Source organism: Ranitomeya imitator, chromosome 1, assembly GCF_032444005.1.
Source record: "Ranitomeya imitator isolate aRanImi1 chromosome 1, aRanImi1.pri, whole genome shotgun sequence".
NCBI lineage: Eukaryota > Metazoa > Chordata > Amphibia > Anura > Dendrobatidae > Ranitomeya > Ranitomeya imitator.
In genome coordinates, this window is record NC_091282.1 from 889,856,098 (window position 1) to 889,870,471 (window position 14,374).

A 14,374-nucleotide genomic window follows, 5' to 3' on the forward strand; every position below is an offset into this window, starting at 1 on the left:
TTAAGGCCTCTACAACAGGTGGCTCACTCCCATATGGCCATTTTGTGGTTTTGCATCTGTTGGAGTGTTGTGGTAACGTTTGCACCATGTCTGACCTCCTGCAGTTCACCCCAACGCAGCGGGTTTTGTTTAACTGGGTCTTGTCGCATCGGTTTGGCCAGCCATATCCTGTGATTGTGGATCCGCGAAGGAGGAGCAGAAGAATGTGGGTGCATCCTCTTTTGACTAAACGCCTCACTAAAGGCCATTTTCATAGGCTATATACAGCTCTGCGGGAACATCCAGAAAACTTCTATCTCTACTGTCGCATGACAATCCAAACATTTGATAGATTGTTGGAGATATTACGTCCAGGAATCACACATCAGGACACAAGGATGCGCAAGGCTATATCCGCCGAGGAGCATCTTCTCCTTACCTTATGGTATGTATTCTACATCCTCACATACTGTATGTTGATGATATTTTTTTTTATGTGTTTGTTTCTATCAGGTATTTTCATGTATATGTGTACATTAGGTCACAAGCAGATCTAAAAAAGTTGGGGAAATGTTATAGTTAAGCACCCTAAGGACATTTTCCAGTTTACAGCATTAAGCATTTGTGAAAATATAAAATATGATTGTGCTTATGGTGTACTATAACTCCCGATGTCGGTTAGGAGTTAAAATTCCAAGTAAAACTCTTGTCTTTGGTCTATGGGCTTTGCTGGCTTGATAGAATTCCTGTGAATGTGGATTTTTAGTAGACTCTGAACAAACTTTTAAGGTCTCCATACACAGACTAAAGTCAGTCAAAGCCACCAATATCAGTAGGATCAGCTGACAGTCTATGATGATGTCGCCGGAGAGAAGGCACGTTGAATTTCTGACAGCTGATTCTGACAGCCTTTAGTTCTCCAGGAGATACCATATATACTTTAGTATAAGCTGACCAGAGTATAAGCCGAGACACCTAATTTTGCCACAAAAACTGGGAAAACTTAATGACTCGAGTATAAGCCTAGGGTGGAAAATGCAGCAGCTACCGGTAAATTTCAACAATAAAAATAGGTACCAATAAAAGTAAAATTAATTGAGATATCAGTAGGTTAAGTGTTTCTGAATATTCATATTGAATCAGGAGCCCCATATAATGCTCCATACAGTTGATGATGGGCCCCATAAGATGCTCCATACAGTTTATGATGTGCCCCATAAGATGCTCCATATTAAAATATGCCCCATATAATGCTGCACAAAGGTTAATAATGGCCCCATAAGATGCTCCATAGACACATTTGCCCCATACAGTATTGCATAAAGGATAATAAGGGTCCCATAAGATGCTCCATAGAGACATTTGCCCAATATAATGCTGCACAAATGTTGATTATGGCCCCATAAGATGCTCCATAAAGATATTTGCCCCATATAGTGCTGCACAAACGTTGATTATGGCCCCATAAGATGCTCCATAAAGATATTTGCCCCATATAATGCTGCACAATAGTTGATTATGGCCCCAGAAGATGCTCCATATAGATATTTGCCCCATATAGTGCTGCACAAACGTTGATTATGGCCCCATAAGATGCTGCATAGAGATATTTGTCCCATATGCTGTTGCTGCGATTAAAAAAAAAAAAAAATGACATACTCACCTCTTGTCGCTCAGGGCCCCGACACTTGCATTATTCACCTGTCCTCATTCCAGCGACGCTGTGTCTTCCGCGTCCTCTGCACTGACGTTCAGGCAGAGGGTGCGGACTAACCACGTCATCACGCCCTCTGACCTGAGCGTCACTGCAGAGGATGCGGAAGACGGAGCGGCGCCGGACCGAGGACAGGTGAATATCGTGCAGTGCTCCCCCTCCCCATTATACTCACCTGCTCCCGGTGCGGTCCCTGCACGTCCCTGGTTTTCCAGGCGCTGACAGCTTCTTCCTGCGTTGAGCGGTCACCGGTACCGCTCATTACAGTAATGAATATGAGGCTCCACCCCTATGGGAGTGGAGTCGGGTCCATATTCATTACTGTAATGAGCAGTACCATGTTACCGCTCAACGCTGGAAGAAGCTGCTGGCGCCCGGAGACCATAGGAGATGCAGGGACCTTGCCAGGAGCAGGTGAGTATGTCACAGCTGCCGCTCCCCCTCCCCTGCCGACCCCCTTGGGACAATGACTCAAGTATAAACCAAGAGGGGCACTTTCAGCCTAAATAAATGGGCTGAAAATCTCGGTTGATACTACTCGTATATATATGGTAAATTGATGCCAGAGGACTCTGGAATCAGGTTTATCATAGAGAACACAGGAGCAGACAGTCGAGCCAAATTCCTGTATATGGGGGACTAGGAAGTGATAGCTGTCAGCCAAACATTTACATGGTGGGGCTTTACTATTCTAAGCAACAGATTTAAGTTAGAAATAACAAAATCTGTATTAGATTTTAGCTTATGTAAATTATAAGAATTTTAAAAGAGAAAAAATTTAGAATAGGAATTTTAAGAGAAAAAAATTCAGCATCCAAGATCAAATACCTAAAATAATAAGGAAAAATCTTCAGAACACAGATATTTTATTAGCATACTTTATGAACAAACATTTTTATTTGGCACATTTCATTGAAAGGGCGTACATTTTTAATTTAGAAGTTATTCATTTAGCTGGCAGAGCAGCGCAGAGCCCTTTGATATCCAGTAATCGCTGTGTCTTTTTGAAGGTAGAAGCACAGTAACCACGAAATTAGTGGAGTGACCTGATGAAAGAAAATAGGAATAAGTAAGAATAAACACTTTTGGGACTCTATGAAAAAGACTCATGGGTACTTTGCTAAAGTCACAACCTTTTCTAGTTCAACAATAACAATAAAATTAGCTTTTCTGATATTTAGTATAGCAGTTATAATAAAGTTAAAAGGAATCGGACAGTGAGATCAACACCCTTAAGCCATCTGGGCATATAGGTCATAAGAAGCAAGATAAATGATACCTTGATAGTTGAAGTCTGATGTTTTATTCCAGAGATATCCACATTTTTCTTGTGGAAAAAGTGTAAATGAGCTGTTCCAGGTTATGGGATGCACACTGATCTGCATGAAAATCTGCCTCCAGAGATTATTTGAAATAAAAGTAGGTGTTACCAGTGTGAGACAAGTAACTAACACAGAACAGTAGAACTGAACCTTGTCTTCTTCCAAACACATTTTCTGCAGCTCTCATAGTTCTGCTGTATAGCAATAATATTGCACTGCCTGTGAGATGGGAGCTGAATCATTGAGAGGAACCTGCAGTTGTGTCAGTTATAATCACACACAGCTCTGCAGGGAGATCAGGAGAGAGGCCATTACATATCACACTGATAAAGCACCTTCTCATCTAAAATAAGAATGGAGGCCCTTTTTGGAGGGGGCCAGTCACCCGGTCACTGTGATTACCAACCACAAAAATGTATCGTATATCGAGTCTGCTAAAAGACTAACACCCAGACAGGCCCGTTGATCGCTTTTTTTCTCCCGTTTTCATTTTACTATTACATTTCGTCCGGGGTCAAAGAATATCAAGGTGGATGCTTTATCTTGCAGTTTTCATCCGGTGTCTCCCCCTGAGCCACCGTCCTCCATTCTTTGCCCAGGGGTTGTGTTGGCAAGGGTTTCATCTGAGTTGGAATGGTAGATTGAGGGGGCCCAGTCTCTGGCTCCTACTGGCAAGCCGGGGGGTAAGTTGTTTGTCCTGGAGCAGCTTCGGCTTAAACTCCTCTAGGAGTTTCATGAATCCAAGCTTAGGACTCACCCTGGTGCCTGGCGGTGGCTAAGATCTTTTGGTGGCCTACTCTAAGTTCTGATGTTAAAAGATTCATTTCTGGTTGTGGGGACTGCGCTCATTCTAAAAACTAACATAGCCGGTCGGCTGGGGAACTGATGCCCTTGGCAGTTCCCTAAAGGCCATGGACTCACTTGTCCATGGACTTTATTACCAGTTTTCCACTGTCTAGGGGCAATACGGTGGTATGAGTAGTGGTGGAAAGGTTCTCGAAGCAGGCTCATTTTGCACACTTAACACACTACCCTCAGCTGAGACTTTGTCCAGATTGTTTGTGCAGCATGTGATCCGGTTGCACGGGGTACCCCTGAATGTGGTGTCTGATCGTGGGGTGCAGTTTGTGGCAAAGTTTTGGCCTGCTTTCTGTAATAAATTGGGGATTTCCCTGTCCTTTTCGTCTGCATACCATCCGGAGAGCAATGGTCAGACAGAACGCACTAAACAGTCCTCAGATCCTCAGGTGTCTGACTTCTGCAAGACAGAATGACTGGTGTTATGTACTGCTGTTGGCAGAGTTTGCATTCAATAGTCGGGTGAGCCAAGCTACCAGTATGTCTCCTTTCATGATCAATTATGGACCTATTCCACATTTTGGTGAGTTTTCTCGTTTGGATTCTGGGTGTCCTTGGGCTGAGGGCCCTGTTCAGCGATTAAAGAATACGTGGGCGAAGGTCCAGTGGAATATCTCCAGGTCTCAAGGGAGGTACAAGTTTTTTGCTGACAGGAAAAGAACCCCAGGTCCTGTATTTCGGGTTGGGGAGAAAGTTTGGCTCTCCACATTAAGTTAAAGGTTCCATCAGCCAAGTTGGGCCCTAAGTTCATTGGCCCATACCAGACTGTGGAAAAGATCTATCCAGTGGCATACAGGTTGTGTCTTCCTGTCTAATTCAAGATCTCTAACATCTTCCATAAATCCCTTCTGAAACCTTTTGAGGCAGTTCGGGGGGAATCCAAGTCTGCTGCTCCTCCTGTTTTGGTTGAGGGACACATGGAATATGAGATTGATCATATTGTGGATCCCAGATTGGTGTGGCAGTCGGTACAGTACCTGGTTCATTGGAAGGAGTGTAGGCCAGAGGACAGGTTCTGAGTTCCAACCCGTTTGGTGCACGCAGATCGCTTGGTTCGTGCATTTCATTCTAGGTATCCTGGTAAGCGTAAGAGAGGGGGGTACTGTCATGGTTTGTCTTAGTCTGTTCTTCTAGAGTTAATTCCTGTAGCCTCACTCTGACCCTGGGTGGACTTATTATAGCCTCCATATGGCAATTTCCTTTGTCAGTGATACTTTCGCTGTTGGCTGAGTGTGTTGACCCCTGAGTGTGTTTTGTGCCGTGTGCTGGTTTTCCTGATTCTTTGGTTTTTGACTCGGTTTGTTCTCTGGATACTGTTTGCTGGATTCTATCTCTATACTTTCTCTGTCCAGTTGGTATTGACCTCTGCTTGGCCCCTACTATCCGTTCTGTCTAGTCCTTTGGTACCGTCACACTATCCCATGCTATGACCCCAGCCTGATCTGGTTTAAGTCCTTGTCTGTGCTCCTTGGTAGCTTTGTCCTTTAGTTACATTTCTAGCAGTCTTCCTTCAGCTCCTAGGTTTCTGGAGCTTAGGCCATGCCCCCCATCAGTAGGTGTTTCAGGTTCTGTCAGGCCTGAAGCAATCTCTCTCCAGTCTCGCTTGTCCCGCGTTCCCAGGAGCCTGAGGCTCTCTCTGGGACCCATCTTCCTGGGAGATTGCATCGGTGAGTATCACTTACAACTCCTCCCGTGATACCTTTAAAGCTAGGCAATTACATGCACAAAGAAACTGAGCTAGGTACGCTTGGTTGCCATGTGACTTAGGAATTACCTGTGGTGGATAGTGTGCCAGCTCTGGCTCCAGTTTTATATAAAGGTGCTTGATATAATGCAGGACTGGGATAATAATTCTGTTGAGGCTCAAAGTGGACCACAGGCAGCATTGGGTTCATCTGCCTTGGCAATGCATCTTCTATTATCATATTTTCATCATCCCAGCGACTGGCATCCATGAACATCCCATGAACCAAAACACCATCTTCAGGAGTAGGTAACTGAAAAGATATATGATTATTAATTTGTTACTGATTGACAAGTACTATAGGAACATGATTTATGGAGGTATTATTATTATTGGAGGTATTAGCATAACTTGTTACAAAACTATATAATCATTTACGTTATTAGTGAATTTCATGAAATAATGTCAAATTCTAAAACTGAATATGATTATGAAATTCCTTTGAGATTAGGGCTTTGAACTTGTGAAGTCTTTGTTTCTCTGAATTTCAAAGGGAATAGGAGACTAAAAATGAATAATCTGGGCAAAATACCATAAAATAATTTCTGGCCCCTGAGTTTTTTGACCAGCACATATTGTTTTGAAAAATGCACTTAAAATTGCAGATGAAAAACTACATGTTTAAACCAATGCCACGTTTGGATCCAAGAAATAAGTTAAATGTAGGAAGGAAAAAGACACATCTGTCTCCACATTCTAAAGAAAGATATAATAAATTTACTTAGTTCTATTATCATTTGAAAGGAATCTTTCAATAGGTTTTAATCTGAGAGTTGCATAACATGGGACAAGAAAGCCTGATTCCAGGGATGTATCACTTACTGGGCTGAATGGTGCAGTTTTAATAGAATCCCTGTTATGTCTGATGTAAGTAGAGCAAAACCAAGTCTTCTGGGCTGTGCATAATCCTGCCCACACTCCTGACTGGCAGCTTCATGAGTACACTGTGAATTATCAGCAGGCTGCCAATCAGTGCTGGTGTTGGGTTACTGTGATTAGTTGGCCTTCTTTGTGGGTGTGATGTACTCCAGCAGTGTTAAACTCCTGCTGATAAAACACTGTTTATATTGAAACTAGATTGTGGCCCGATTCTAACGCATCGGGTATTCTAGAATATGCATGTCCCCATAGTATATGGACAATGATGATTCCAGAATTCGCGTCAGACTGTTCCCGTCCCTGATTGGTCGAAGCAACCTTTATGACATCATCGTCGCCATGGCAACCATTATGACATCTACGTCGATACTGTGCCCGTCGCTGAATCAGAAACGTGGGATTTCTACGTCCTTTATGACATCATTGTCGCTGTGCCCGTCGCTGATTGGTCGAGGCCTGGCGGTCTAGACCAATCAGAGACGCGGGATGTCTACGTTCTTTATGACATCATCGTCGCTGTGCCCGTCGCTGATTGGTCGAGGCCTGACGGCCTCGACCAATCAGAGAAGCGGGATTTCCTGGACAGACAGACAGACAGACAGACAGACGGAAAAACCCTTAGACAATTATATATATAGATCAGGAGGACTGATCAATATAGAAGTGTCAGGAGGACTGATCAATACAGAAGTGTCAGGATGACTGATCAATATAGAGGTATCAGGAGAACTGATCAATATAGAAGTGTCAGGAGGACTGATCAATATAGAAGAGTCAGGAGGACTGATCAATATAGAGGTATCAGGAGGACTGATCAATATAGCGGTATCAGGAGGACTGATCAATATAGAAGTGTCAGGAGGACTGATCAATATAGAAGTGTCAGGAGGACTGATCAATATAGAAGTGTCAGGAGGACTGATCAATACAGAAGTGTCAGGAGGACTGATCAATATAGAGGTATCAGGAGGACTGATCAATATAGAAGAGTCAGGAGGACTTATCAATATAGAGGTATCAGGAGGACTGATCAATATAGAGGTATCAGGAGGACTGATCAATATAGAGGTATCAGGAGGACTGATCAATATAGAAGTGTCAGGAGGACTGATCAATATAGAAGTGTCAGGAGGACTGATCAATGTAGAAGTGTCAGGAGGACTGATCAATATAGAAGTGTCAGGAGGACTGATCAATATAGAAGTGTCAGGAGGACTGATCAATATAGAGGTATCAGGAGGACTGATCAATATAGAAGTGTCAGTAGGACTGATCAATATAGAAGTGTCAGGAGGACTGATCAATATAGAAGTGTCAGGAGGACTGATCAATATAGAGGTATCAGGAGGACTGATCAATATAGAGGTATCAGGAGGACTGATCAATATAGAAGTGTCAGGAGGACTGATCAATATAGAAGTGTCAGGAGGACTGATCAATATTGAAGTGTCAGGATGACTGATCAATATAGAGGTATCAGGAGGACTGATCAATATAGAGGTATCAGGAGGACTGATCAATATAGAAGTGTCAGGAGGACTGATCAATATAGAAGTGTCAGGAGGACTGATCAATATAGAATGTCAGGAGGACTGATCAATATAGAGGTGTCAGGAGGACTGATCAATATCGAAGTGTCAGGAGGACTGATCAATATAGAAGTGTCAGGAGGACTGATCAATATAGAAGTGTCAGGAGGACTGATCAATATAGAGGTATCAGGAGGACTGATCAATATAGAAGTGTCAGTAGGACTGATCAATATAGAAGTGTCAGGAGGACTGATCAATATAGAATGTCAGGAGGACTGATCAATATAGAAGTGTCAGGAGGACTGATCAATATAGAGGTATCAGGAGGACTGATCAATATAGAGGTGTCAGGAGGACTGATCAATATAGAAGTGTCAGGAGGACTGATCAATATAGAAGTGTCAGGAGGACTGATCAATATAGAAGTGTCAGGAGGACTGATCAATATAGAGGTGTCAGGAGGACTGATCAATATAGAAGTGTCAGGAGGACTGATCAATATAGAATGTCAGGAGGACTGATCAATATAGAGGTGTCAGGAGGACTGATCAATATAGAAGTGTCAGGAGGACTGATCAATATAGAAGTGTCAGGAGGACTGATCAATATAGAAGTGTCAGGAGGACTCATCAATATAGAAGTGTCAGGAGGACTGATCAATATAGAAGTGTCAGGAGGACTGATCAATATAGAGGTATCAGGAGGACTGATCAATATAGAAGTGTCAGTAGGACTGATCAATATAGAGGTATCAGGAGGACTGATCAATATAGAAGTGTCAGGAGGACTGATCAATATAGAAGTGTCAGGAGGACTGATCAATATAGAAGTGTCAGGAGGACTGATCAATATAGAAGTGTCAGGAGGACTGATCAATATAGAAGTGTCAGGAGGACTGATCAATATAGAGGTATCAGGAGGACTGATCAATATAGAAGTGTCAGGAGGACTGATCAATATAGAAGTGTCAGGAGGACTGATCAATATAGAAGTGTCAGGAGGACTGATCAATATAGAGGTGTCAGGAGGACTGATCAATATAGAAGTGTCAGGAGGACTTATCAATATAGAAGTGTCAGGAGGACTGATCAATATAGAAGTGTCAGGAGGACTGATCAATACAGAAGTGTCAGGAGGACAGATCAATATAGAATGTCAGGAGGACTGATCAATATAGAAGTGTCAGGAGGACTGATCAATATAGAGGTGTCAGGAGGACTGATCAATATAGAAGTGTCAGGAGGACTTATCAATATAGAAGTGTCAGGAGGACTGATCAATATAGAAGTGTCAGGAGGACTGATCAATATAGAGGTATCAGGAGGACTGATCAATATAGAAGTGTCAGGAGGACTGATCAATATAGAAGTGTCAGGAGGACTGATCAATATAGAAGTGTCAGGAGGACTGATCAATATTGAAGTGTCAGGAGGACTGATCAATATAGAAGTGTCAGGAGGACTGATCAATATAGAGGTGTCAGGAGGACTGATCAATATAGAAGTGTCAGGAGGAATGATCAATACAGAAGTGTCAGGAGGACTGATCAATATAGAAGTGTCAGGAGGACTGATCAATATAGAAGTGTCAGGAGGACTGATCAATATAGAATGTCAGGAGGACTGATCAATATAGAAGTGTCAGGAGGACTGATCAATATAGAAGTGTCAGGAGGACTGATCAATATAGAAGTGTCAGGAGGACTGATCAATATAGAGGTATCAGGAGGAATGATCAATATAGAAGTGTCAGGAGGACTGATCAATATAGAAGTGTCAGGAGGAATGATCAATACAGAAGTGTCAGGAGGACTGATCAATATAGAAGTGTCAGGAGGACTGATCAATATAGAAGTGTCAGGAGGACTGATCAATATAGAATGTCAGGAGGACTGATCAATATAGAAGTGTCAGGAGGACTGATCAATATAGAAGTGTCAGGAGGACTGATCAATATAGAGGTATCAGGAGGACTGATCAATATAGAAGTGTCAGGAGGACTGATCAATATAGAGGTATCAGGAGGACTGATCAATATAGAAGTGTCAGGAGGACTGATCAATATAGAAGTGTCAGGAGGACTGATCAATATAGAGGTATCAGGAGGACTGATCAATATAGAAGTGTCAGGAGGACTGATCAATATAGAAGTGTCAGGAGGACTGATCAATACAGAAGTGTCAGGAGGACTGATCAATATAGAAGTGTCAGGAGGACTGATCAATATAGAAGTGTCAGGAGGACTGATCAATATAGAAGTGTCAATCAGAGACGCGGTATTTCTACGTCGATGCTGTGCCGGTCTCTGATTGGTCGAGGCCCAATCAGAGAGCCGGGATTTCCAGGACAGACAGACAGACAGACAGACAGACGGAAAAACCCTTAGACAATTATATATATAGATTACAGCAAACAGCTTAATAAGTGACACATCCCTGGAATCATGATCACTTACCCTATATTATGCTACTCTCAAATTAAATACCAAAAATCTTCTGACAGATTCTCTTTAACAAATTACATACAGTTAGGAATAGCAATTACAATATTTCTGGGGATTTAATGAATTTAGATAGACAATTTGTATTTAATTTTGAAAATTACAACTTTAAAATAAACAATTCTAATTTATTCTGATAGACTGCAACTCCTCAACGATGTATAAAAGATAACAAGATCCTAAATAGAGGACCTTCTGTGTCAACAGCCGCATCTATGATCCTATTACAAAAGGTAAATTGTGGTGAATCACATAGAAAATGTCAGTAATTATTTTAACCAAAAGAAAAAGGAAATCATTACTTGCCCTTGATGATGAGCTTATAATTGTCGACAGGCTGCAATCTGTTGTATACCATGTCTGATAGAAATGTGCTTTTCAGAACAGACCATCTGTCATCTAATTTCCCATCCCCTTGTATCATCAATTCACGTTTGGAGGGTTTTAGCTGTCGTACAAAATCTTAAGAAATAGCAATAGATTTTACCTCTTTATCCATGGGCAATTCCTCTCCGAACTTCATAGTTTTTATTGCTTCACTGACAGCTGCTTGGTCTCGATAACATGGGAGGACATTGTAATGAAAACTAAGTTCATCTATCGGCAAGTTATATTTCCTTGCATGATTTTGAAGGATCCCTAAAAGTTAGAAATTATGTTTAAACTCTCCAACTGGACATTAACAGTTTGAATGTTTCACAAATGGCGTTTTGATACAGTTTTTCAAGCTAATGTCCAGAGTGCATGGTAACGAAAAGGGAAGCATTTGATAAAGAGTCAACTGTTCTTGTTTTGGTATCAAAAACTGCATCAGAACACCATGTAATAAAGTTAGAGATGAGCGAATCGCTTTGCGCGACCCCAGTCCGTGGTCCAGGTAATTAGTCTCTGGCCATGGGCAATTTACTTACCCTTACCCTTAACCCTCTAGGATCCCAGGCTCAGCTCAGATTAGCCGGGCTGGCAGACATCATCTGAATTGTGTCCGGCACACTGGTGACGTTTTACAAGCCCACAATAATAAGTTGAGCCTGTCCATGGCCAGAGACTACTGATCAGGACAGTGTGAAACAATCTACTCATCTCTCGTGAAAGTTAACCCTGCTGTTGTCTTTGGTCTGGGGAGACCGATTTTGAACTTTGGTATTTTTGGGGGTGTTCAAGATGCGGTTCTGAAACTTGTGGTTGATTGACTTAAATGAGGATGGGTCGGTCGGCCACGAGTTTCAGAGCCGCATCTTGAATATTTTAAAGAATATTGAAGTTCAAGGTCAGTCGTTTTTGACCGAAGACAACAGCAGGTTTAAAAGTCTGTAAAACAGTAAATATTTCTCCCCAAGGATATACAGTATACAGGTGCTGGAGGTGCGTGACAATTACTTAATTCTATCTCCCATACGAAAAAAAACCCATACATATTAAGCCAAGTCTGCTTGTTTATGGTGGAATCCAGAAGAATTGAGTGGGATGGAAACGTGGAAGTAATTTCCAAATTGTCTACTCTAAGAAATGCCACTCTAAGACAAGTCAGAGGAATGGAAAATGTTAGTGTCGTGATGCCATATGACAAAGATGGTTACCAGGGAATTAATTTTTTATGTTAGATTTGGGGAACAGATTAAACATATGGTAAAAAAAAACAGTAGAATACTAAAGTTTTGATAGATATTATTCTCATCAGAATAAAATAATACATTCTTATTAGAAGACATTGTAAATAAATTGATGAGTTGGACGAAATTATCAAACTCATATGTGGAGAAATAAAGAAGGAGAGCATCAGATTCTAGCAGAGGCTAGAAGCTAGGAGATATTTAGCAATCTTAGTGGAGGTAAAACCTTAGTAGTTAAAGTTAAAATAGTTTGATCACAGTCAAATTAGAAGAGAGACCGAAAAACAGTTCATGTAGAAGCAACCAACATCAGTAGATTAAAAGGACTAAAGCTTTTTTGTTCATTTTTTTGGTATTACAGCAATATATATGACCAATGAAGAAATCTGCTGAAGAGGAAAAACAGACAGGGTTGAAAAAAAGAACAGGTTGGGAATGAGATAGAATAGGATTAAGAGGGCAGGAGGTGACGTGAGACTAGAAATGAAGAAAACAAGATATTGTTCATTTACGAATGAAGCTTTACAGGATTGATGTCAGAAGAGGGGTAAGCATGGGCAGCCAGGGTTGAAGGTTGTAATTTTTGATGAAACATCGGCAGTGGCTTGTTGAACTCCTGTAATAGATTGCATTGCAGAACAATTCTTGAGAAGTATTACTGATATCTGAGAGCATACAAAAGACTTATAAGGAATAAAATACAATGCCCACAATACACCATAGCAGAGCATGGACACTGAGCCGGCAAGTGGCACAGAGATCAGAGATCCTGTAGCTGGGCTGCTGACATGAAGCCTGCAAATTTTGGATGTATTTCATAACCTAATGCAACTCAAGATTAATAGCTTTCAAATAAGGAAATAACAAAATTACTTACTATTTTAACTGTAAGATGATTTTTAAAATTAAAGTTGAATTCATATTCAATGACTTAATGGCTATACCGATTTGTTCAAAATTTTCTTACATTACATAACACACGAGCAAGAGAATGATGATCACATAGAAAGCTATCAAATCAACAATAGAAAGGACAGGAGATGGCTGCCTCAGAAAAAGAAATAATAAAGTAGCTTTATACACATTTATAGTGTCGCAGTCTCAGGCTAATAGGATAATTAGGAAATAGAGATGGATGAACCCGAACAGTAAAGTTTGGGGTCCGTCCGAAATACCTACAATTTGGGCACAGACCCCGAACTTAGACTTCACCAGGAAGTCTGTTTTACAGTTTGGGTTCAGACCCCTGAACACCGGGTGTTTCTCGTGCTGTCATCTGCATGACAGCGCGAGAAACACTGGTGGCTCTGATCGAAGGTAAGATTAATACCACCAGTCAGAGAGCTACGGTTCTCATGAAGTCAGATAACAGCATGAACCTGCAGCTGTGACCGGAGATAAAAAGTTTACCTCCGGTCACTGGTGTTGGCTGATGGGACTACTACTCTGATCAACCTACGTCTGCTGTCGCTAAATACAGCGAGAGCAGGCAGCAGCTGATGGGAGTATTCATCAACCGCTGCCTGCACTCTAAAGAAATAATGTAAAAAAAAAAACAGCATGGGTTCCTCTGTATTTTTGATAACCAGCCAGGCAAAACTGACAAACTGACAGCTGCAACCCTCAGCTGTCAGCTTTAGCAAGGTTGATTATCAAAAATAGAGGAGTCCTCATGCCGTTTTTTCTAATTATTTAAATAATTCTAAAAAACGGCATGCGGACGCTCCATTTTTTACAACCAGACAATCTAAAGCAGACAGCTGGGGGCTGGTATTCTGAGGCTGGTAAGGGGCCATGGATATAACCCACTCCCAGCCTTAAAAGAGCAGACCGCAGCAACCCAGAAAAGGTCTATCAATTAGATGCGACAATTCAGGCGCTTTGCCCGGCTCCAACCACTTACCCTGTGGCGGTGGCAAGTGGGGTTCATATTTGTGGGGTTGATGTCACGATGTCACCTTTGTATGTTAGTGAAATTAAGCCCACGGCTTATTAATGGAGAGGCCTCTGTAATCCTGTAGTGATATTGCAAATAAACACACACCCAGTGTAAAGTCCTTTATTTGAAATGAAAAAACACACACTTTAACTTTTTTATTTAAAAATAACAAACACAGTTATACTCACCTAACGCTCATTCTATTGAAGCCATGGTCTCCTGTAAAAAAAACAAGGCAAAAATAAAAAACAACCATATCCCTCACCTGTCCGTTGTTCTGTCCCATGCCATAATC

At 41.6% G+C, this 14,374-nt stretch overlaps 1 protein-coding gene across 1 annotated transcript in view; it reads right to left on the reverse strand.

Annotated features, from left to right (window-relative positions):
- Positions 1-2,542: 2,542 nt before the first annotated feature.
- DNAH6 (dynein axonemal heavy chain 6) overlaps positions 2,543-14,374 on the reverse strand; it is a 621,891-nt gene continuing 610,059 nt past the window's right edge. Inside the window, exons 74-76 of the mRNA XM_069743176.1 lie at positions 11,015-11,166; positions 5,648-5,870; positions 2,543-2,739 (exon numbers count right to left, since the gene is read on the reverse strand). Coding sequence (XP_069599277.1) covers positions 2,636-2,739; positions 5,648-5,870; positions 11,015-11,166 — 479 coding nt within the window. The 3' untranslated portion in view covers positions 2,543-2,635. The remainder of the gene's footprint in view (positions 2,740-5,647; positions 5,871-11,014; positions 11,167-14,374) is intronic.